This window comes from Eptesicus fuscus, chromosome 2 (genome assembly GCF_027574615.1).
Source record: "Eptesicus fuscus isolate TK198812 chromosome 2, DD_ASM_mEF_20220401, whole genome shotgun sequence".
Taxonomy (NCBI): domain Eukaryota; kingdom Metazoa; phylum Chordata; class Mammalia; order Chiroptera; family Vespertilionidae; genus Eptesicus; species Eptesicus fuscus.
In genome coordinates, this window is record NC_072474.1 from 85,233,593 (window position 1) to 85,258,715 (window position 25,123).

Sequence of the window (25,123 nt, forward strand, 5' to 3'; positions counted from 1 at the left end):
TTACCGCACAGCGGATCCCGAGCAGGGTGGACGCTGACAGTTTAGAAAGCAGAATGTACCGTGGACAGCAATGGTGACTTTCTTCATCTCTTTGACTTCCCTGGTGGCCAGGCGGGCAATACATTCATAATCTCCACTGTCTTTCACCGTGGCCTGGGGGATCATCAGGGTGTGCACCAATTTGATGGAAGGGTCCTTGGTTTCCTCCAGCGTTACGTCGCCTTTGTTTTTCTGCAGCACAAGAAGGAAAACCGACTTTAAGAAGCTAGCTCCCAGGAATGACCCCTCTTGTAAACTATGGACGGTGATGACAGTGACATGACAATGTAGGTTCTAACAAATGCACCATCCTATGGGGATGGTGATAAGAGGGGAGGTTGTACATGTGTATGTAGGGGGAGGGGGAATCTCTATAACTTTCACTCCATTTTGCTGTGAACCTTAAACTGCTCTGAAACATAAAGCCTGATTTTAGAAAATTGTTTTTAAGCTAGCTCCTTAGAAAATCATGTTTTAAAAGGATAGTTAATGACATGGTATATTGCCAAAGGGATATAATGAAGTACCAAAGTATAATGTCTATTAATTATTAAACATTTCACATATATACGAAGTATTTAAAGGATTTATCTCCCTAAAATATTAATGGTGATGCTCTGGGAAGTCATTTTTCCTGTTTCTCTATATTTTATGAAGTTTCAACAATAAACCTACATTACTTTTATTATCGGACAAAAAAATTAATTATATACTTGTATATTTGGGAGCCAAATAGCATGTACTTTGGTTTGGGGGGGATATCTATCTCTAATAATTTTTCAATTATGTTTTAAGGATTAAAGGCAATCAAATCTAAACAGAAAAATTGAATAACTTTGTATTTCAGGGAAGATGTATAAAAGCAGAAATTTGCATATCAGGAACGAAGGGGAAAATATACATATATGTGGCTTTTGTTCTCTGAGGCTGCCGTAGTAAGCAGCTAATCATTTCTGCATTGGACTGTCACTGCCTTTTGCCCTGAGTTCTTTCATGCGTGTACCACAATGCATTAGACCCTGTGTGCAAGTCCAGGTGACCAGAGATGGCACAGCGGCCCCCCTTCCCCACTTGCATCTCCCCTCCTCCCTTCTTCCTCCTTCTCTGCATGGGCGGGCTTCTAGCAGACTGCTTGGGGTTTAGCAAACATCACTGAATCTTTGCTGCGTGATGCAAGTGATGCCTGTTCACTAAAGGTGAGCCATGTGAAGAAAGGCCAGGCAGGTAGGAGACAGATAACAAAGCAGAAATGGAAGGGGTTCAGGAAACCAACATTTAGTAAACCCCCAAGGCATGGGAGCCAAGAAAGAAAGAACTAATGACCGTTTCAACAATTAGCGAATTGTAAAATCCATTCTTTTTTTGCTTTTTCTAGTATGTTTGGTTGCTATATTGAACCTTCCTATTTCTTTCTGACTTAAGAATAAGAAGGCTCGGTGTACAACCTTGCTACATACTGAATGTCCTTTCAAACTCTCCCACTGCTCAAAGCACCATAGAGTCATCCAGCCAGAGGTGCCCAGTGCAGAGATGGGAAGCTGAGGTCCAGAGCAGCTCAGCGGCGTGCCCGATCAGTGAGCCCTGCTCCTCGCCATGCCACCAGGAGCCTCGGGGGTACCTACCACTTCTCCAGGGTAAGTCCACTGAAAGTCAACCACCTCGTTGTTAAAGACGATGCAGGTGAGCACAATGGTTTCCCCCGCCATGTAGACCGTTTTCGGAGCTTCCAATTCTAGATCAAGTTCCGATGTGGCTGTTTTTTAAAAAAGAAGAACAAACAAAAGGACCTAAATAACCATAGTATAGTTAGGATCTTAGAAGGTTTGGGGAGTTTTTTGTTTTTTAAGGAAACTATGAAAAATAATTTGCAAACCAGTTAGTTCTAGATAAAATGTTAAAAATCTCAGAAGCCTTGATTTTGAGTTGGCATACATAACTTGGCATGCAGTTATAATACAAATACACACACATAAATAACAACAACGGCAAAAAATAAATTCCAACTAAACAGAACATCACATTCCCAAGCATTTGGGTTAACTGTGGCCGTCCTTGTTTGCAGTCCCCTTTACTGGCATATGTATTCATTTAACCAACCAACCTTTACTGACCAGCACTGCTCTAGGCACTTAGCTCCTATCCCTCCAACCATTCTCCTCTTCTTTCCTCCTCTGCTCCCAGTTATTCCCAGCACTTTTCCAGAGACTGGCACAGTGCCTGGCATAAAACAAGCCTGTAGTAAGAGAAAAACGGGCCGAAACCGGTTTGGCTCAGTGGATAGAGCGTCAGCCTGCAGACTGAAAGGTCCCGGGTTCGATTCTGGTCAAGGGCATGTACCTTGGTTGCGGGCACATCCCCAGTGGGGAGTGTGCAGGAGGCAGCTGATCGATGTTTCTCTCTCATCGATGTTTCTAGCTCGCTATCCCTCTCCCTTCCTCTCTGTAAAAAAATCAATAAAATATAAAATAAAATAAAAAGAGCAAAATGGCATACTCTCGCTGCTGCCATACCTACATGGAAGAGTTCAATCCATCGCTGACACGAACATGTATTGCACTTTCCCATTCTCATTAAACCTCACATCAAAGGGATGAAGTCTACAACTACAAGCTTTCCTCAAAAACAAAATCTCTTTTCTGTAGTTACTGAAGTTAATCTAGGCGCCCAAAGCCCCTTGGTGTGTGTTTGTTTTTAGGGCCTCTGTAGTCAGGAATGTGAATAAAACAGTAAGAGGCTTATACAATAAACGAATTCCTTATAGCATTTTGAAGTCAGCTTATGCAACCTGAAATCTTACAGGGGTAAGAAAGCTTTTACCTTCAGTAAGGCTAAGCTTCGTATGACTATAGCCACAGAGGTCAGCCTAACATTGTATAAAACAGGTAAGGCCCCAAATGCTCAAGTCGGAATTCAGGATCTCCATCACCAGGCACTATAAATTTTTTAATACTATAAGCATGCGATTATTTTGCCTGTAATCTTATTTCTTTTAATTTAAACGTTGATGTACAATATTATATTAGTTTCGGGTGTACAACATAGGCCTGTAACTCTCACTTAAAGGAGGGAGAGAGCACAGTTACCTTTGACAGAATAAATGTTAAATGGGATGGAGTGGAACTTCTTCCCCCTGACGACGGCCTCACAGATATAGGGCCCACCGGAGAAGGTCCCGTTGAAGCCCTGCCGGCTGTCATAGTCGGCGAGGACCACCCCGTCACTGCTGAGCAAGGTCACCGGAGTCTGAGGATCCGTCGTGCGACAGGGTATGATGGCAAAATCGTCGTTCTCCACAATGACTAAATAGTCTGTCATTCCCAGAGGTACGAAGACTACATCTGGGTCTGTGGTTAAAAAAAGAAAAAAAAGAAAACACATTAGGTATTAAATTCACCTTTACATATCTATGCAAGAAAAATGGATCCCGCTGGCAGTAATCTTATGAATTTACCTTCACACGTATGTCCACGAGCTGTCACCCCACTAATATTAGCCATCATAATAGCTAGAAGATGATTTTAAAGTATGAACAATGCCAAATTGCATGTACCTTAATGAAAAATACGGATGATACATACAGTAGCCAGGAATTGAAATCAAAACTTAAACTACAAAAAACCAACAACAACAAAATGGACAATAAAATAACTAACTCTGTTGAAAAGCTAAAGAAAATAGTCATGATTGTTAAATTAGGAAATGCTTCTTTTAAATCTCACGGCTAAGCCTAGCCAATCAGAGTGGTGCTGTGAGAGAGCACCACACACCTTCCTCCAACCGCAGGAGCCAGGTCTGAAATCCATCACAACCCAAGGCCACGCCCTCTGGGGCTGCTTTCAGCCAATGACCATGTGGACCTGGGGTTCCTTAGGCTGGAGGACTCCAGGGCCTTCCTTAGAGGTCTAGGACTCATCTACCCCACCTTGCCTTCATTCAGGGTCACACTTACCATTCAGTCAAACAACTCTCCCAGCCTCTGTGGGATTCCCCCCACACCCCATTTTCTCACATCAGCCTCTCCCCTGGTAAAACCCTGGCATGCTTAATCCCACCTTACTCCTACCTTGGCATCTGCTTCTCAAAGGACAGGAGATAAGCTCATACTATGCGATTTGCCCCTAAATAATATTTTATCTTATTTTTTAAATGTTTTTATTGCTTTTAGAGAGAGGAAGGAAGGGAAAGAGAGAAACATCCACGAGACAGAAACATCCATCAGCTGCCTCCTGCACGCCCCCTACTGGTGATCAGCCTGTGACCTGGGCATGTGCCCTGACCGAGAATTGAACTGGTGACCTCTCGGGTGCATGGGATGTGGCTCAACCAACTGAGCCCCACCGGCCAGACCTTGCCCCTAAATTTTAGTTAAAAACAAAAAAATATCCCTTCCAATTCATCAAGAGTAGATACATGCTTTAGTGAATTTGAGGAAAAGTTTGTTTGTTTGTAAACTATAATAATGAACGATGAGCAACTCCCCGATAAGGAGGGCCTGCCTAATTAATTTGTGTCCCCAACATGCAGCACAATGTCTGACACACAGGAAACGCACAGTAAGTATTTGTGGGACTTGATTGAACTGAATAGGAATGAGTACATTTCAGATTCTTTGTGTATAAGACCAATAAAGGTTATGCCACAATAAAAATGATTTTTTAAACTTACTAGTTTCAAAATGTTAACAATGAATTATTTCTTGATAATGACATTATAATGATTAACTTAATATTGTGTGTTCACCTGTTGTTTTCCTAATTTTCTCCAATAAATACTTATTACTTTTACATTTTTAAAAATCTTGTATACAGCTCTAGCCTATTTAGCTCAGAGGCTAGATCATCAGCCCGTGAACTGAAGGGTCCCAGGTTTGATTCCGGTCAAGGGCACATACCTCGGTTACAAGCTCGATCCCTGGTCCTGGTCAGGTTGTGAGCGGGAGACAAACTATCCATGTGTCTCTCTCATATTGATGTTTCTCTCTCTGTGTCCCTCCCCCTCCCTTCCACTATCTCTAAAAGTCAATGGAAAAATATCCTCCCGTGATAATTAACAAAACAAAATCTCTTATACAGAACACTGGAGAGACAGGACAGGTTGGTCCAGGGAACCCGTCCAGCTCACCTGGCACGTAGATGTAAATGTGACTGCCTTCAATCTCGTTTTCTTCGGTCTGCGTGTGGTTGTAATAGCAAGTGTACAATCCCGTGTGAGCCGCCGAGGCGTTGGCCACTTCCAGCACCGTCACAAAAAGGCCACTGTTGTTCTCCTCGTTTCTGATTTTCACATTGGGGTCCTCGTCAGACATGGGGTACTGCCAGGTCACTTCACTCTCCCCAAAGCATCTCAGAGAAAAGGATGAATTCAGCTGCACAACCTTTTCATTTTCGTTTGGGAGGATAGAGGGTAATGAAAGCTGGCAGAGGATTAGGCTCGGCCCTGTAAAAGGAAACAGGCTCTGAATAGGATGCACCCAGAAGCAACAGTGGCCGCTTATATGAACAATGACCATTTCTACACAAAAATCCGTCAGCCTGGATGCCCATGAAAGGCCCCCCATTATAACAGCCACTGCATCTGCTGAGAGCAGCAATTGCTCCAAAGGCCTCAATAGCTGCACCAAGCCCCTCAGATCCAACCCCCAAACACTCAAATGGATAAAGGACGTCTGATTCCAATTCCATATTTCAGACTCTTATGTGTGGCCATAAAATATCCCAAGATGGCATAGGCTCTAGCACATATGGTTCTTTATTGCCCACATTCTCTGCAGAGGTTTCCCTGAGTAAGAAAGGGGATGAGAACAGGGGCAGGGGCACTGAACCAAGCACAAAGCAGATTTGTGCAGAAGAATTACACATCTTCTGTTTCGTACAACACTCAGACACGCCTTCACTCTAACGGCTTCCAGAAACCATAGCGGAACCGTGTGAATTTTCATTCAAAAATAAGAGTAAGGTCCGGCCAGTGTGGCTCAGTAGTTGAGTGTCGACCTATGAACCAGGAGGTCATGGTTCGATTCCGGGTCAGGGCATATGCCCGGGTTGCGGGTTCAATCCCCACTGTGGAGTGTGCAGGAAGCAGCTGATCAACGATTCTCTCTCATCATTGATGCTTCTATCTCTCGCTCCCGCTCCCTTCCTCTCTGAAATCAATACAAATATATTTTTTAAAAATAAGAGTAAGTAAAGCCCAAGAGTGAAAAGTCTATCTTAGAACCTGAAATTTCAGTCTAGCTTCTCCTCTCCATAAAACTGACAGAAGAGATCCTATGCGTTAATTATTAATTAATGGCCTCTGATCTCCCTCAGAGCCCGATGTGGGGAATCCCACCCACCTTTAGTATGTGCCCACTATGACTCCTGCAGCTGGTTAAGATGGAAGTTGTAAGCACATGTGAGTCACCTAAGACCCTGTAGATGGCATTTAATTAGTGGAGTTTAGAACTAAATCACTGATCTTGCTCAATTCTATCATATCCATATAGATTAGACCTAAAGACATTAATAGGCTTACGCTAACTCTTCCGACTAGAAAAAACATTGGTTTCATGGTGAACATCTGCAATGCACAAATATCTAGATGACAGGTAAGAAACATCCAATAAATATTTCAACAAATGGCTCCAGTGGCATCTTCCTTTGAAAAAAGAGTTGGTAAGAATCCCAAGAGTCCAATATTCTATTAGATTCTTTAGAAACAAATGGCTGGAAAAGGTGGTTTTAAGACTTTCCAACAATTTAAGCCTCTTCCAGTTAAGACAGGTATGACTTAAGACAGGTAATTTCCTGGACAAGAACTTTTCTTTTATTAAAAAATATTTTTTAATTTCTCTGATCCACCTCGACTGGAAACCCATGTCCCAGGAAAAGGAAGAGGCCAGTGGGTGAATTTAGACGATTATTCCTAACAATATTTCAATGCTAGGGTTGACATACACTGAGTGGCCAGATTATTATGATCTCTGAACGCATAATAATCTGGCCACTCAGTGTATATCCTATATAATAAAAGGCTAATATGCAAATTGTCCCCTCGACCAGGAGTTTGACCAGCAGGCAGGCCGGTCAACTGCCCATGTCCCCTCCCCCTGGCCAGACTGGCTGGACCCCACCCATGCACGAATTCATGCACTGGGCCTCTAATATATATACATATATACACTGAGTGGCCAGATTATTATGCATTCAGAGATCATAATAATCTGGCCACTCAGTGTATACTAAAACTGCCCCTGGAGAACATTCTTTCTGAAATAGGGAACTGAAGGTTTGTGGTCACTCTGGATAATGTCTTATAATTTTCTACTTCTCTTCATTCCTTGGGCTGTACAGGTACTATGCCCCAGAGCACAGAACTTAGAAAGCAAGCTTCCCCCAGGGTAACAAACAAACGGAGAAGACCAAGATCCATACCTGCGAGGAGACAGCCTAGGACCAGGAGTGCCAGATGGGAAGTCCCCATAGCTCCGGAAAACTGAAAAAGTGCCAAGTCAAACAGCAACAGTGTTAGCCAATAGAAACAACCTGGGGCCCCGTCCTCTTTGTGCTCTGAGCTACAGAAAATGTCAACAGCATCATTTTAGTAAAAAACATCCCAGAGTAAGAGTCACGGTTAGAATAATAAGATGCCTAAGAAGAAAGACTCAAATAGCCTGGTGGGGCCCCCGGATCACGACAGGAGCCGTCTGACGCTGGAACCCTTTTTGATTGCATGCAGTTTTCAAACTCTGGAAATGTCTCGTTTTATGGTCTTGGAATGTGTCCAAGCATACAGGAGAACTGTTCCTTTTACGCCATTTCAATTAAGGACATAAAAAACAAAGATGTAAACACATACTTGTTAGATCTGATCAAATAATTAAATCGATACCCCTCTCCTGGCCACTTCACAACGGACATTCCCTTTCACTTAGTCCCCATTCCACTTGCTAAGACCACATTCCACTTGCTAAGACCATTATCCTTCCCCTCCAGACCTTCCCAGGATCCGACCTGCACAGAGAATTCTCTGCCCAGGAATAAGCCCGACTAGAGTCCTTTAAAAACCTCTGACTCCCTGTCTTTGGGTGCTGGCGCCATTTTGGGGCTCAGCCCATCTGGTATCCAGATGACCTAATAAATTTATGATCCCTACCACTTTTGGCCTCGTGTGTTCCTCCTTCGGTGACCCTAACAGTATTTACTCAACTTTCCAAACTTGAGCTGTTTTCACTCAAGATGGATTGAGTTGCTATTTCACTACAGAAAGTACATGAAGGTCACATCCTCTACCACTTTGGAAAAAATGCTTGGCTGGAAAAATATAATTCTCTAAGAGCCATTCAGATCTAGAGGTTTTGAAAGTCCCACTAATCAATGTCACTTACAGGATGATGCCACTTTGTGATGCAGAGGCCAATCCAGGCTCAGACCTGGACTCCCAGCCCAAGTTCTCCCAGGACCTGCTGCCCTCACAGTCCAGCTAAACAGAGGGCAGGCAGCCCAGGGCACAGGCATGGAAGGAGGGTCAGTAAAGAAAGTGAAGAAGGGAGAGGAAATGGGAGAGGAGAGTGTGACTAAATCCCTGTGTCTCAGGGGATGCAGTCGAGCACTGGATAAAATTTGATGGAGACTGGTGATTCATTTTCATGTGAAGGTTGTAATAGTAGCTACAGAAACCAAATTCTGGACTCTGGTTCTTGCAACAAAATCTGGGGAATGGAAGAGAAATGAAGAGAGATATTGAAATTAAACGTCCACAAGATACAAACAGGGAAAGCATTGGGCAAGAAGGAAGGAAAGCATGATAAATAAAATTAAGGAACAGAAAAATTAAAGAGAGACCCATGTTGCCTTTCCATAAAAAGAGAGTTGACCTGGTCAACTCTCTGAAAAGGCCCCTTTTCTTGATCTTTGTCTTCTCATGTGCACTCCCACTCTATTTTATCTCCCCCTGCACTTCCCACATGATAAAGGGGTCGTACGGAAGGCAATGAAAAGAAACTCTAAATGGGCTTGGTTTAAAGTGGCAAGAAATCAGATTTCTGCTTCATTGAATTCTACCAAGAAAATGAAGGAAGGAGGAAGAAAGATGAAATGTCGGTAACAGGGAAGGGGATGGGGTCGGACTGGAAAAATGATCACTGTTTTTCCCAAGGCAGGAATGAGAAACCAGTATTCACTAAGCCAAAGTTTTTGTGTGTATGCCGTGTTTGTTAATAATAGCCCTGTGACCTATTTGATTTTAAGACGTGGCAGTTGAGGCTCAGAGAGGGTTAGCAAAGGACCAGAAGTCACACAGCTAGCTGGTGAGAAAGCCAGGTTTCTAACACAAAGTCTGTGTGATGCAAAAGCCACGCTCTCTCTGATCCACCATATGGTCTCTCTCAGGGGAAGGTCAGTGTCTCAGCCAGTGTGTTCCCCTGTCTGCCCCCCCCCCCCCCCCCCCGCTTCCAACTACTTCCTCCTGCAGATTGGGGCCCTGCTTTTCCTCTCTGCTCACCACAGTGAGAGACGCAGTGCTGTGAACCCTAATGCAATTTGCACAATGCTGGCTGGCTGAGGGCGTCCGAGGATGCTGGCATGTGCCCCGGTGCAGGGTTTCCACACGGCTGCTGTGATGGGCGCAGCGGGCCCCAGCGCCAGGATGGCCAGCCTGATTTACCTCCAATTAGCAGTAAGGGCTTGTGTGTTTGTTCATATATATATATCAGCCTCCCACTGATAATCCACTTAGCCAACTTCAAAGGAGCTCTCCAGAGCCAGTTTGCTGTCTTGGGTTTTATCACATTTATATCCTGTATTTCTTTAGCAGGGCTTGCCAACAACGCATCTTTAAAGCATTCCCTGGCTTAAGAGAGGGGTTTGCCGCTTTTACAGGGCAGGCTCCGAGCACCGTTCTGCCCTGGCCAGGCCCCACCAGATTTCCTTCTGTGCATCCAGATTATAGTGGACCCTCTGCCAGGTGGGATACTTACTGACTTACAAAGAGGGCAATGAAAACAAGGCCTGGGAGCGAGCGATAATGATGCCAATACTGAAAATCAACATGTGTTTGCTTAAGTTTTCAAACTCCCTTCTCTGATAAGAGTGGTTGCCTGGCTGGAAATCAAAGCGGATTTGTGAAGTTTCATGTCATTACTCATCAATTTACTGGTGAAAATAGCAGTATTTGCCCTACCCGGAGGTAATGGAACACAACCAGAGAGTACGGAAGGGCTCCCCGGCCTGGTGGCCCTGTAGTGACAATCTCTAGGAGTCTTGCTCTCTTGGGCACTTTTCTACTCTGGGAGTAGAAGTTCATCCTTAATCAGCAATCCCTCTCCTGAAGCTCATCCAAAAGCCAGTTGTGCAAATATAAGTAATTGACATCACAGATTCAGAGAAACACGGCACGTTATGAGTCAGCAAGAACAAATCACTTTGCGAAGAGGAACGATAAATTTCACCCAGCCCAGCCAGTGTGGGTCAGTGGTTGAGCATCGACCTATGAACGAGGTAGTTCGATTCCTGGTCAAGGCACATGCCCAGGTTGCAGGCTCATTCCCCAGTAGGGGGCGTGCAAGAGGCAGCTGATCAGTGATTCTCGCTTATCATTGATGTTTCTATCCCTCTCTCCCTCTCCTCTGAAATCAATAAAAATGTATTTAAAAAATAAAATAAAATTTCACCCAAAGCTTTTTCTAAAAAATCGTAATCATTTCTCTCATGCCAGTGGTCGGCAAATTCATTAGTCAACAGAGACAAATATCAACAGTACAACGATTGAAATTTCTTTTGAGAGCCAAATTTTTTAAACTTAAACTTCTTCTAATGCCACTTCTTCAAAATAGACTCGCCCAGGCCGTGGTATTTTGTGGAAGAGCCACACTCAAGAGGCCAAAGAGCCGCATGTGGCTCGCGAGCCGCAGTTTGCCAACCATGGTCTCATGCCAACTGTATGTTGGATCTTGATCTCAAACTTCTAGAATCACAACTCAAAAACATTTGCCACAAGTTAGAGAAACACTGATAAAAGAGATCCTGACGCTTTCAATTTAAAGCAAGGACTTGGGATCCTCCCACAATGCCCCCCACCCCTCACTCCCCCACACACACCATTTTCTTGTCTTTCTCATTCCTTCTCTTAGAAGATATGATGGAAATCACATTGGACTAGGCTCTGATCCTGTATCTTACACTTAGTTCATCTCTAAGTCTCTTCTTCTGTAACCCAGGGATAATCAGCCACACCTGACTTGCTAGCCGGCCTTACTACCTGATTGTAAAGATTAAATTACATCGTTTAATTGCTTTGGAAACTACAGCGATTGGTTTTCATATTGACTCTTTTCTCTGCAGAGTCCTCAGATGTTTTAGATGAGAGGAATGTCAAGAGTGGGTACTTCAACGTCTCCTTCCTGAGAAAGTCAGTCCCCAGAGGCCAAGTCACTTGCCCTGCATCACTGCCTAGAGGAGGAGCTGACCTGAACTCAGACTCTGCCCAGGCCTGGTGTGGCCCTCCCGACTATTCTAAGTTGAGCCAATATACAGTCACATAAGCAGAGAAACAAATCTGTTTGCAGTCATGAGTCTTTCTCTTTAACAGGTTGGCCTCTCATCCCGCAAACGGAAGTGCAGAGCCATGGAGCGTGACTCCATAACCAAAGGCCACATGCTAAGCTACAGAGTAAACAGAGCAAGCAATGCACAGACCCTATTTCCAGAAGTGAGAGTGCACTGTTATTCCCATGAAGCCACAGAGCTGGCTTCCCGGTCACCAACTGCACCGGGCACCCACTGCAGAGCCCATGAGTATTGAATGTCACCCCACCCTGGCATGATTAAAGACCACGGGAGACGCTCTCACAGTCCCAAAAGCCACCGATGACTTCAAGATTCAGATTTTCGAGGTTGAGTTAATGTCAGCTCTCCTAAGTTAATTCTAACTGTGAAAATTGTATATCCTGTGTGTGTTTTTTTCACTGTGACAAATGTTCTACCCAGTCTCATAACTTCAGTCTAGGCAATCCGAGTGCCTGTCTACATTGGTGGTAACTTCAGGGAGGGTGTGTTGACCAGGATCTGCACCCCGAGAGTGTGTTTTGTTGTTTTGATCTCCCTGTGCTCCAGTAGACATTCCAGTGATGGGTGGAAGCTGGAGTATTTTTGCATGGAAGAATTTTATGGGACAATATGAATTCATAAATCTTTCTGCTCTCCCTGCACCAGATATTTAACCATGGAAACTAACATGATACCTCCTTTCGATTTCACCAAACTGGTGTGCCTCTGAATGGGATGACCCTTGAGCTGGAGATTACCAAGCCCAAGACACTAGGGCTTCACTCACAAAGGGAAATGCAAATTCTGCTCTGATACGCCAATAACAACTAACGCAAAATAACATCACCAAGATCTCCAAAATAAATCCTGACCGCCCATTGATTTTGGAAGCTTTATAGGAAAAGATCATCAGTCATCTTTCACTTGGTCCCACCGGGGAAAAAAAATATATATGTGCATCTTCCTGATGCCAGGACTTGCTCAGAATCTCGGCGAAGCCCATGCCTGCCGAGGGTCACTGCAGTTCTCTAGTGCGGCAGCAGATGGCAGTGTTGGTCCAAGGACGTGCGTCCAGGAGTTCCCTGGCGAAGCAGACGCCTCTGCAAATTCTGTGCTAAAATGTCCCAAATCTTCATTTCTAGTCTTTTCCTTTCATGAATTGTACTTTCAGCTTTCGTAGTGACGGCAGTTCAAAGCCCGCAGAATGGAAGCAGGAATGGGGAAACTGCTTCTGAAACTCTCCGCGGGGCGCTGGGAGAATTCAGGGGACAGGCACCATCCCCATCATCGCCGGGAAGAGGGGCAGCAGCCAGGGCCTCGGGACCCAGGAAACGACACCGCCATCCCGGGCCGCACAAGTTCAGCAGGAAAAGCCACTGGAGAGAAGGCTGAGTGGTTCAGGATTTTGTTTAGCCAGCGTTCTCCCCACCTCGAGGAGGGAGGACACCTGGGCCCTGAGCTGCCCAATCTGTTCTCAGGCCAGCGTCACCCTCGTAAACCCTCCTGTCGGGGGGCCGCCGCGGCGCAGGCGGGAATCGCCGGCTGATTGGACACGACTGTTCCCGTTACACAATAACGCGGGGTCGTAAACACAAACAGCAACAGGCCGCCTACTTGGCTGGGGGACTTGCGAGGGGGTTGTAGTTGGAAAACAGACGTCGGAGACCAGCTCCCCTTCCTCCCTGCCCCCCATGAGCGCCCGGGGACCCTCCAACCTCCGCGGTCCTCCGCTTCTCCCACATTTAATTATGATGACGCCCCATTCTCATCCCCGAACTCGAGGACCTCCTCTCCCCCACCAATGCCTGCGAAACATCTATTCGAAGCCCCCAGAAGGAGGGAAGGGAACCCGAATTGTTTTTCGAGGGGCCCCCTTGGTCTCAGCGGGGCGTTCGGACGCAGCTGCGGCAGCGCCTGCGGCTGGCGGAAAGCAGGACCGCGCTCCAGGGGACCGCTAGAGGGCGCAGCAGCCCCGCGAATCTTACCCGCTGGCCGGCCGTTCCCCGTCGGCTGCTCAGGCTGCGGGTCTCGACAGCGCTGCCCCGACCTCGGCTCGCTCACCTTCGCCCGGGAGATTCCGTCTTAAGAACACCGTCCGGCCCCTACCCCACCACATCCACCAGAACAGGGAGCGGGCCGCTCCCCCTCCCGCCGCCTCCACGCCCTCCGCGGCCCGGTCACCTGGGGGGGATGGTGGCCACGACCTCCAGCGCTGGGGTTCTGCGCCCCGGCCCGCCCGCGCTCCCAGCCTCAGAGCGGCTGCAGCCGCTGGGCTCCAGGCAAGATGCTGGGCGTTTGCATTGTTTTCGCTCGAGACCTGAGAAGGGGCCGGGCTGGGTGGAGGGAGTGGGGCCGGGAGGGGTGGAAGTGGAGGAACCGGGGGTTTAGGGTTACAAGTCGCGCGTCAGCGCCTCCTATGGGCCCGAGAGCGACACTGCCGCGCGCCGCTGCTCGCCGAGAAGGCCCGGGCGGCCGGTCTACACGGCGCCCCCTCGGCTTTGAGGAGCTGAACCTCCCCCGGTAACCTCCTCGCCCGACGCTCGCCTTGGCCGCGGCCGTCCAGCCACACTCGCGCCCGCCTGCGCCTCTCGCTACGCTTTCGTGGGGAAGGGAGATGGCACCGGGAAGAGAAGGGAGCTCCCCCAAGGCGGAGGTCTTCTTTCTCCCCTCCATTCCACTTCTAACCGATCCCTGGCTCACGGTTCAGTTTTAAACAAAAGGAAATGCCGCCGAGCAAATCAGCAAAAAGACCAGCCCTGGCTGAGCCCGGACTGGAACGCAGTGGGCAAAAAGCAATCTGTCCCCTACCCTGCGCCCCGCGCGGGGCCAGAGCCCGCAACACCTCTTAGCGTCACCCCCCGACAGCTGATGCTGCTCACGGACCCCGCGAAACCGGCCGAGAGACGCTGAGATCCGCACCTTTCGATCACCGAGCAGGCTTTCAACTCCTCAGAATTGCTACTTTTCCATCAGCAGCATGTAACCGTCTCTCCGGTCCACGGAGGCCAGATGAGTCCCCCCACCGCGGGGGTCTGCGGGAAGGCGCTGGCCACCGGGTCCCCGGGACGCGTCCCAGCGCTGCGCGCCGCCCACGGCTGGTCCCCAGGAGGCACAAAACCGGCCCGCCTCGGCGCCAGACGCGTTTGCAGCTGGAAAGCCAAGCCCGAAGCCCCTCCCCTTCCACCCTTCCCCAGTCCGCGCCCTGGGAGGACCGCGGACCCGGGGCCGAGAGCCGGGAGCTGGGGCTCTGCTCGGGGGTCCTTCCCGGTCTGGAGAAGGCTGGCGCAAGAGCAGAGGGTCCGCTACGGGTTCCTTCCTGGTGTCTCCTGCCCCCCACCCCACCTCCTCCTTCTGCTTCCCTCCTCGATCTCAGGGCTCTGATCCTACACTTGGGTCGAACCAAAAGCAAGACAGCAAGAGCCCGAAGCGGGGACTGACCAGGGCGTCCCTGAGAGGCTGGCCGGGCCCTCGCCTGTTGGAAGGGCCCCGTTTATCGTGAGGATTGTGGAAAAGAGGAAGCGGAATAGGGGAGGGAGGAGAGGGAAGAGATGCAAAGCAGCAGCACCACAGACCGAAGGGTCAGATGGAGGGGGGTGGGGGAAGGCGTGTAAAAACCGGAGCCTAGGAGGCAGCAGACGGCTGCGCACGCCCGGGGCGCCACCCCCTCCCCTCCAGCGGCCCGTGGGCTCGAGGGTGTTAGTCCCAGGAGCCGTGCGGCTCATTGTCGCGCCCATTTGCCCTGAAAGTCTCTTCCTGTTCTAAAAAGCTGCCTGGTTCTGGTCGGGAGCGACCGCGGCGAGGCGAGGCGAGGCGGTCCAAAACGTTGAGCAATTAGGCTGTGGAGCCAACAAACCATTTCCCACACCGCCCAGCCCCAAGCTTTTCCAGGCAGCCCGGCCAGGCGCGGGGCAGCCCGGACCTGATAAGGGCCATTCATGCTCCCTCTCCAGCCGGGCTTGCCTCTCACCCTCGGAGATGAGTGGCAAGTTCTTCCAGACACTCTTTATGCGCAGCCTAATGTCTTGGCGGGGCTGGGAGAAGCAAAGCGCTCGACGGGCGCTCTGGCTGCGGGAGGACGGACAGGCGACAGACAGCCCAGACCCTCCCTCCCGGCCGTCTGAGACGTTAGGCTAGGCGACTGGCAGCTCCTGCACACCTGGCCGGGCAGCCCCTCGAGCAGCCCTACGCGGGTCGGGCCACACTCCCTCTCGCTCTGAACTGGCCGCGACCACCCTTTTCTAACGGAACCGCGAGCCCAACTGGACGTCACCCGCTCCCCTTGCGCTGCGGGGAAAACGTAATCTCTCGTGTGAAAGCCGATTTCCACGGGGATAGGCGGCAGAGGAAGAAGGGGAGCGAGGAGACCGCTCCGCAGACGGGAAGGAGGCAGGAGGCCCGCGCAGAGAACGCAATACGGACGGGACACTGGAGAGGACAGGACGCAGAGGCGCAGGGGCGAGTGCCACGCATCCCCGCGCGGGAAGGGGCAGGCGAGGGAGGTCCAGGGCTTCGGTGCCCAGAGGCGGGTGGTGAAGACGGCCTTGCCTCCCTCCGGCTGTCTTACCTGGAACCAAGCTCCTCCATTCCGAGTCATCCCTAACTTTCCTACAAAAAGCTGGGCGCTTTTCCGGCGACCTACTTCTTTCCTTCCTGTGGCCGGGACTGGGCAGCAGCAGGGCTCGGAGCTTTGCAGAAGCGGGTCCACGGAGGAAGGGGGGGGGCGTGCAGAGGCCGATAGCGGTGGGGAGCACAGCGCACACGAGGGCCCCTTGGAGCGCAGTCGAAATTCCTCAAACCCCAGCTGCTGGAATGCCAGGCGACGACTTCTTCACTCGCGGCCAAATGTGTTTGTCATTACTCCAGACCTCCCGCCCGCGCCGCCGTCGCCCCCGCGTCAAGGCGCTCCACTCCGGCGCACTGCGGGGCTGGCGCCCGCTCTCCTCGCACTCCGCGGATCCCACAAACCGCTGGGGAGCTCCCCAAACCCTCGCCCAAGTCCGCGCCCCCTCTTGCTGGTCTTGCAGCCGCCACGGCTGCGCTAAGTCTGGCCCCAGCTCGCGGCCCGCGCTGCACCGTCCAGTAATTACGCGCCCTGGGACGGCGCCGGTGGCACCAGGCGGGGCACTCCAGGTCCGGCCTCCTCCAGCCGAGCCCTTCACTCCTATCCTCCCCGCAACTCCTCCCGCGCCTCCCTCGACACTCTTCTCTCCCCACCTCCCCGGGCGTCCCAGCCGTGTGCTCTGTGCCACCGGCTGCAACGGTGTCCCGCCAAACCGCGAGCAAAGAATGAAAATACTCATTAGAAACCTGTCGCCTTCCAGAACCCACTGCCAAAAAGAGGGCAAACACCTCTGCCCCCACTCCCAGCATTACTTGGTGCTCGTCCCAGCATACACTTAATTCCACCCCAGCCCCAAAAGAAACCTCAAAAATGTAAGCCTAAACAATTTCTTTGGGAGGCCATAGAGTCGTTAGAAAAACACTGCTTTTAAAAATAGGTCTGGAAAATGTGTTGTTGGTTGTTTTTTTTTAATCCCTAGACTTTCTCACTCTATGGTTATCTTCCCTCCAAGTGCAGTTTATTCAAAATAAATGACTGTCTGGACACTCCACTGGAATTCCACTCCAATTTTGTTTTTTGGGGGTTTTTCCTCATTGCCCAAAGCTTGAGTGAAATTACTTCACTTCTAGCCCAGAAGGCCTGACAGGGACGTCTCTTAGAAATAAAAATCATTTTTTTTCCCCCTTCTCCCTTACCTTCTCCTCTTATGTCAATTCGCAATGAATATCCTACATCTGCAGTAAAAAGTGTGTCCGCGGCCTCCAGGCCTCCCTTGCAGTCCCCTCCTCTGTTTCTCTCCCTCTAGCTCCAACTGTAATGGGCTCAGAAACCGCGTTTTGTAATTGATTCAATGTTACAGTCCATCCTTCTAAAACTAATCATTTGCTCTAAGTAAATAGCTGTCAGGAAATGAAGCCCCACCCCCCTTGGCTTCTTCAAAATAAAAGTTTCCTCCAAACCTCCCAACCTTCAGATTGTGTTCGCCCTTAGCTCTTACGCGACCAGGGGGTCCTGCCCCAACCCCCAGACTTCGACAACAACTGGGGAGGGGGGGCGGGGGGGGCGGGGAGAAGCAGACCAGATGGGGTGGGGGTGGTGGAAGGGAGGAGGTGTTGATGCTCTGCCGGGAAAGATGTTCGTGAAAATACAAACTGCCCATCATGTCCAGAATGAGTTTGCCTCCTGGTTTTGGGGGGCATCACCCTACGCTTAGTATTCTCTTCGAAAGGAAGACAGACGATAAGTTAAAAAAAAATCGCACGTAATGCGCAGAGAGAATATAAATCTGGAATGGAGGAGTGTCCCTTCGGTAGACGTTCCCGGCCCGTCTAGAAAGAGGGCGGTTTGGGAGAGGTCTCCGAGCGGTTGCGCGCCTGGAACCCGGTCTTTGAGGGAAAGCGCCCTGAAGTTGCTAATCCTCTAATGGGATTAGACAAACTGTTGAGCCCAATAGGAAGATGGGGGGGGTTTGTGTTTGTTGTCCTTCGTTGTTGTGTTGGAAACTGGTTTGAAAGCGGGTACAAAGAACCCCGGGTCTGCGTGGGTTTGGGTCTTTCTCCGAAAGGGCGACCTTTACCCCCCTGGAGCCACTTATCTCGTCGCGCCTTTGTTTTCGGGGTTATCTGTGCGAGGTGGCCCTGGCTCCCATCACGTACATTAAAAAGGCCCGGGCTTGGCGCTGCGGAGTCGTCCTCGACGGCCCGCCACCTCCGCGCTCCGGGGGCGGGTGCACTTTTACCCTCCCCGAACTCCCGCCCGCGGTGTTGGTTCCGACCCTTCCAAAGCCAGTAGAGGGGGGCGGGGGGGTTCAGAGCGGAGCCCCAAACCCTGACTCCCGAGGCGCGAGGCAAGAGGGCGATCCTGCTCGCGAAGGAAAGGGGGCGCTGACGCTCCAGGAACTGGGCCTGGGTGGAGTGGGGCTCCCGAGCGACGGCGGGGGAGGGGAGCGCATTCGTCTCCCCGCCTACTCCAATTTTGAATTCTCTGGTTCGGCGGCGGGGGAGGCACCCGTTACCCCCATCCCACCACACACTCTCCGAGTTCCCCGGGCCAGTTTGACACTGGGACGCCGGCCAGCCATCCCCTTCTCTCTCATCAGGGGGGGTCGGGGGTGGACCCGGGACACAGGCAGAGAGGAGGGTCGCAAAGAAGTCCTCCAAGGGGTGCCGTTTAAAGCGGGGTGGGCTCCCAGGGTGTCAGGCTCGGGAAGCGCCTGGGGCTGGGCCCGGGCCCCGCTCCGCAGCCCTCCTGCGCGCCGGCCTCTCGTGCATCTTCAGTTGGGGTGACTGCACTGCTCACTATTACTTCCACATGTTCCTTCAGGAAATCATTGAAGGCAAATATATGAACAGCCCCCTTGTTCGGAATGCTAACAGGATACCGTAATGTCTGTAGATTACGAACGGGGACGAACGGCCCCCATAGAAATCAGAGTGCGGAATCCTAGGGGAAAGCGGGTGCTCGCTTTCGTGCTCTGAAGACAAGCTGAGATGATGTGGGTTTTACAGCGAGGACTCAGGAGGGGAGAAGACGAAGCTAGGAGCCACCCAGGAAGGCCTGCTCTGCTGCCCAGAGCACCGGAGTCACCTGAACGCAGGGCCCCAAGGCTCCCGCCTACAAAATAGTAACTTCACCGTCCATTTCGGAGTCGCTTAAAGGGCCCCCCCCCCCCGAAAAGGGGGGCTCGCCCGGGGTGTCTTGGGGCCCTAACTCCTCGCGAGTTGAAAGCAGAGAGCCTGGATGAGCCAGGGAGCACCCAGATGCCCTTCTGGTAGTCATTACCTGCCTAATTTGAATGATGCCTTTGTGAAGATCATTAACAAACATTTGCTAAAGGTTTCCATGTGTGACATTCCAGGAGGTTGAAAGGCCTGGGGAGCTGGCTCCTGGGATGGCGCACCGGTGGGGGGTGGCGCAGGGCAACAAATGGTTGGGGGGGGGGGGGGTCGGGACGCTGTGGCCGAGTCTCGGCCGAGGAAAGAAGGAGAGAGGTCAACATCTGCCGTCCCTGCAAAATCAAAATAAACCCGGTGGTCAGGAGCCACCTCCGGGCTGGAGGGAGGCGGTCCGCTCCTTACAACCAGCCCAGCCCGCAGCCCCCGCTCGCCCGCCCCTCCCACCGCTCATAGGCGGGTTTGAATCCCGCCGTCTGCGCTCCGCCGCGGCTCCCCAGCTTCGGGTGTGCGCGGGGCAGGGGCCCGGGGCCCGGGGGGGGCGGGGGTTGTGTTAAGATCCTTCCAGATTGTGTCCCCGACGCCGGGGGGTCCCGGAGCCCCAGGGGTGGGGCAAGCAGCGGCGCCTGGCCAGCGCGGACTGCGAGGTCTGTTCTCCTGTCCGTCGGCTGCGGCCCGGGCCACCGCTGGGTACGAGGCCGCCCCGTGCGCCGGGAGGGGTGACCTTTGCCGGCCCGCGCAGCTGTTTCGGAGGCCCCAGCCCGCATTCTTGTGGGGGTTTTTTTCCTTGAGAAATCATCGTGGGGTTAAGAATGAAGGTTTCCTCCCCAAACCGGGAGTCTGGGCTGCTGCGACCCTCGGGGACGGAGGCCCAGCTCCGGGGCTGAGCCGGGCCGGGAAGTTCGGGGAGCGAGCGCGGCGGTGCTGGCGCGGCCTCGCACGTCTAGGCCCGCAGGCGACGTGAAATTGGATGCGAGGGCCTACAGAGATGTCGTGGAGCCAGCCATCTAAAAGAGGGGCCCCCCGCAAAACTTTCACAACCAAATTAAAGTGGTCACTGAAAACAAAAACCAAACCTCCCCGGCCCCGCCTCCCGGACTCCCTCTTTGTCCCCCGCCCGGCGGTACCCGCGGCTGCAGCTCCGGGCGTCCCACCTGGGGCGTTCGTGGGCGTCCCCCGCTGCGTTGGCTTTTTATTTCCACCCCTCTTCTCCCCGGCCGTCAGCTCCACCCCCAACCCCCCTTTCCTCGCAGAATTCCGAAGGTCCTTTTGCCTTAGAAGACCTAGGGTTGTAGCAGTTATCAAAGCTGTTGGTTGTGAAAATCACATGGAAACAAACCTGTGCTTTTCGGTGGGGTGGGGGCACACGTCTAGCTTCCTGACTTGAAAATAAAGGGCCCTTGGGTGATTTGTCGAAGAAAACGGCGCGCCAACTGCCCATTCCCCCACCCGCTTCCATTCCTGAGTGGGAGCTGCCCCCACCCCTGTGTCCCGCGAAGGGATTCTTCGTGGGAAAGACTCCAAGGAGGCTTGTGGATGTGGCACCCAGATGTGGGGTCCCCGCGGGCAGACCTGTGGGCACCCAGCCCTTGCCTCGGATCTGAACGGGGGGGGGGGGGGGGGGGGGGGGGGGGAGTTTGTTCTAAGCCTTCTAAGCCTCTTTACACACTCGGAATTCAGAGGAGCCCACGTCTTGGAAAGGAGGAGGAAGAGTTAGTTCTCCCAAAAGGTCCCCACTGGCCTGTGTAACTTGAGGTGACAGTTCTCTCTCCAGACTTCCTCGCACACCTCCTCTTCTTCCTGAAGCTGGCTGGACCCAAGGGTGCAGCGTCTCTCTGGGTTCCTTGGGTCTCTCTCTCTCTCTCTCTCTCTCTCTCTCTCTCTCTCTCTCTCTCTTCCCTCCAGGGGGGAGGAGAAAGCATGTTCGCAGGGCAGGTGAGCAGCTGCACCCTCTTCTAGGGTTCCCAACACCACAGGTGCCTAGAGACCTCAGTGAGGACCAGAGATTGCAAGCGCTGTTTGTGGCCCACCCAGCTCAGGAGGGCCTGCACTCCTCAGAGATGGGAAAGATGTGGATCTGGATCCAGCTTTTCAGTACCCTTTTCCTAGGGAGAGAGCCCCATTTCCTTAACATCGTTGCTTCTCCTCCTCTCCTCTCCTCTGTAGCTCTTAGTTACTTTTAATTTGAAAACCACTGTGAGGGGAGGGGGGGAATGAGGAGATGGGGAGGTCTGCTCTCTATTAGGAGCCTCAACCTCCAGCTTTCCAAGACACAGCTGTGGCTGGGGAGGGGAAGGAGGGCTGGCTCTGTTTCGGTCAGCCTCACTGAAGAAAGGGCCTTGTCCTCTAGAAGTCCCCGGAGTACAAGAACAGCAGGGCTCTGTGGGGTCAAAAAAAAAAAAGAAAGAAAAGAAAAGCTTCCCCCAGAGAGGCCTCGTGAAGTGGAAAGTCAGCCAGTGGAACCTGGGTTCCACAACTGCATTAATTATAGTACATAAGTTTGAATATGCACCACATTATTTAATCAGTGTATTATTTTATTTAATCCCCCAAACAACCCTCTGGGTTGTACATGATTATCCCCATTTAAAGGAAGAGCAAACTGTTAGGTCTGATCAAATCGATCCTCTCCACCCCCCCCCCCAACTGACCTTTAGCCCACTTCTCAACCCACAATCCTTTTCTCTTAGACCAGTGGTCACCAGCCGGTGGTCCATGAAGTCCGAAAGGTTGGCGACTGCTGCCTTACATCACATTCCATTTGCTAAGACCATTATCTTTCCCCTCCAGACTTACCCTGGATCTGGACCACCCAGAGAGTTTCCAGCCAGGAAAAGCCCGCTTAGAGTCCTTTAAAATCACTGACTCCCCATCCCTGGCACCGTTTGGGGGCTCAGCCCATTTGGTTTGCAGATGATCTAATAAATTTATAATCCCTCACTGCTTTTGGCCTCGTGCGTTCCTACTTCTGTGACCCTAATATTTGGTGCTGACACCCAGGAGGGTTCCATGGGGAAGGGGGGCCATCGCCCTGGCTTCAGTCGCCCCAAGTTTGCTACTTGGAGAGCAGTAGGCAGTGGCAGCTCATCCTGGGCTTACCTCTGAATCCTACTCAGGTGACATGACCCATGGCCTCAATTAGGCCTCCCTCCCTTATGGGCCCTCCCAAGCCAGCCAAGGAGGACCTCTCCTTCTCCATTGCTGACCCTCCATCCAACAGCTCAAGTCCTCTGCCCACTTACTCTCACTGACTTCAAGCAAATCCTCTTGTCTCAAAAGTCCTAGCGCAAGGCCAGAAGACTCCTCAGCCATTCGGCTTCCGGCCTTTCTGGACTGGGGACAGTCTGAAGGTTTACCCCTTGTTTCTCATGGTGATTTGTTTAGCAGTGGGGAGCCCGCCCTAAACAGCCACTTTGTGGTCTGTCACTCACCCTTCCCCTCATTGGCTACACTTATTCTCCTTACCATGGGGAACCCTCTCTCCATACCCCCTTAAATGACCCCTCTTGGCTATCTCCTTAAAAATCCCTACCACTTTGGACTCAGGGGAAGATCAGGCCCAAGTGCTTCATTTTATTTTGTAACACTGTTTGACCACAATATAAACTAGATAATAAGTCTCAGTGGCCTGAAAACAGCACTTTGGATTTTAACACATTGCGCGATTTAGATAATTGCTGTCACCAAAATGGCAAGAGGTCAGAGATTCCCTACGTCCAGGCCTTTTTCACTCTTAGGTCTTGACCCTCTCTCTGTCAGTCCTGCTCTACCTATCAGATCCTTCTCCTTCACACAAAACAAATACCCCTAACACTTCTGATTCTGAATCTACTTTTGAACCAGCAACCACCTTCTTCCCTCGGCCCCCAAAAGCCGAAATCCCCAGAACGAAAGCTCCAATAGAGTCATTTCCCCACCTAACACTCACTCACAGGCCACCCAAAGACTGCCTTGCTCAACAGCTACTTCTATTCCTACGCACATCCTATCCCTGAGGGAGATAGCAGGAACTGAGGGCATAGTCCAAGTAAATTTATAATTCTTTACCCCTTTTGGCCTCCTGTGTTCCTCCTTCTCCTTTGGAGACCCTAACACAAACAAAATCAGGGGGTTAAGCAATTTGCATATAGCAGTGCAGGATCTGCCTAACCTTGTCCTGGTTCCAATTACTGTGTGATCTGGTCAAGACAACTCATTTCTCTGAGCTTAAGTTTCCTCATCTATATAAATGGGCATAATGTCTGGATTGTTATGAAGATTAAATGAGATGATATATATGAAGCCCAGAAGGAAGCTAATAAATTTTCTTTCTCTTTCTTCTCCAGGGTTTTCCACAGGCATAGTCACTGTCACATTTATCTCTAGTTCTCTTGGATTGGCCTCAAGAGCTGAGTGAAGGTCTGTCTAATTTTCTATTTCATATTCTATTTCATTTTCTATCTCATAAGGGTGAGGTGGGGACCACCTTACTTCCCAGTTATTACCGCCCAATGTCTCAAACCCTCTCAAAAAATGGGCCCCACACCCTGACTGGTGTGACTCAGTTGGTTGAATGTCCTCAAACTCACTGAGAGGTCACCAGTTCCACAAGGGCACATGCCCATGTTTCAGGCTAGATTCCTGGTTGGGGTTGTGCAGGAGGCAGCCGATCAGTGGTTCTCTCTAAATGATCTCTCTCTCTCTCTCTCTCTCTCTCTCTCTCTCAAATCAATATATATATATATATATATATATATATATATATATATATATATATATTTTTTTTTTTTTTTTTTTAAATGGACCCCAGGAAGAAGGGCAGAAAGAAAGACATGATGCCAGGAAGGATCAGAAAAGCAACTGAAAATGAGAAGACAGGACTGGAAATATCACCCAGAGACTCTGTAAGAAAACCAGGAAGAAGGAAAGCTAAGGCCTCAACCTGGGGGAACTTGAGGTGAGGATCAGTGAGAGAACCCATTAGGTGTCTTACAGGTTTGTGTGCCAGACATGCTGACTTTTAGAGAATTCACTTAGTAGAGCAAGGTGTCCCATGCATGCATCTCACACACAGTCACTCTTCCCAACCTGACTTCTCCCTAATCTTGTTTTGGAAGAGTTTCTTTTTCCACATTTTAATTCATCAAAAACATGTCGAGGAGAGAGAAGATGGCAGCCGGGAGGATGGCAGTGAGGGAGAGTGTGAGTAAGTAGGGAGAAATAGGGGAGTGTGTGGATGTGGCGTGTGTGTGTGTGTCTGAAGGAGGGACAGCTAGACCTTGCAGGACCTTCATGGGCTGGCAAACTGGGCTCACATAGCCGGGCAGCCTCTGCTACTGCTGTAATCTCTCCTGGAGCACCAGCTCTGCCGCACCATCCTGAAGGGGAGAGCCAGCAGCCATCATCCAAGACTGTGCACATGAGGGGAGTCATCTACCACTGCCTGAGACCATGTGGGGAGCTAGCAGCTACCCTGTGACCCCGGGGAACAGCTGGAAACTGCCTGGAGAGCAGCCAAAGCCCATGATCACCCGAGGAGCAGCCACTGCTCTGTGACCACAAGAGGAGCAGCTGCCACTGGCAACCACGCGACCTGCCACCAGGCCCTCTGCTGCAGCCTCAGGCCCTGCATGATTCAACACCTAGATCCTTCAGCGAGAGCAAAAATGGGGAGACAGAACAACCCCCAAAGGAAAGAAAAGGAGGAATCACCAGAAAAGGAACTAAATGAAATGGAGGCATACAATATGTCAGAAAAAGAATTGAGAATAAAGGTCATACAGTTCATAAACTGGATGGATGAGAAAATCATCAACCTATGTAAGAACCAAGAATAAATAGTGATATAG

General features: G+C 50.8%; 1 protein-coding gene across 1 annotated transcript in view; it reads right to left on the reverse strand.

Moving 5' to 3' along the window:
* Positions 1-14,510, reverse strand: part of PDGFRA (platelet derived growth factor receptor alpha) — a 41,635-nt gene extending 27,125 nt beyond the window's left edge. The window contains exons 1-6 of the mRNA XM_028143796.2: positions 14,481-14,510; positions 7,452-7,512; positions 5,161-5,475; positions 3,123-3,383; positions 1,662-1,792; positions 60-231 (exon numbers count right to left, since the gene is read on the reverse strand). Coding sequence (XP_027999597.2) covers positions 60-231; positions 1,662-1,792; positions 3,123-3,383; positions 5,161-5,475; positions 7,452-7,500 — 928 coding nt within the window. The 5' untranslated portion in view covers positions 7,501-7,512; positions 14,481-14,510. The remainder of the gene's footprint in view (positions 1-59; positions 232-1,661; positions 1,793-3,122; positions 3,384-5,160; positions 5,476-7,451; positions 7,513-14,480) is intronic.
* Positions 14,511-25,123: the final 10,613 nt, after the last annotated feature.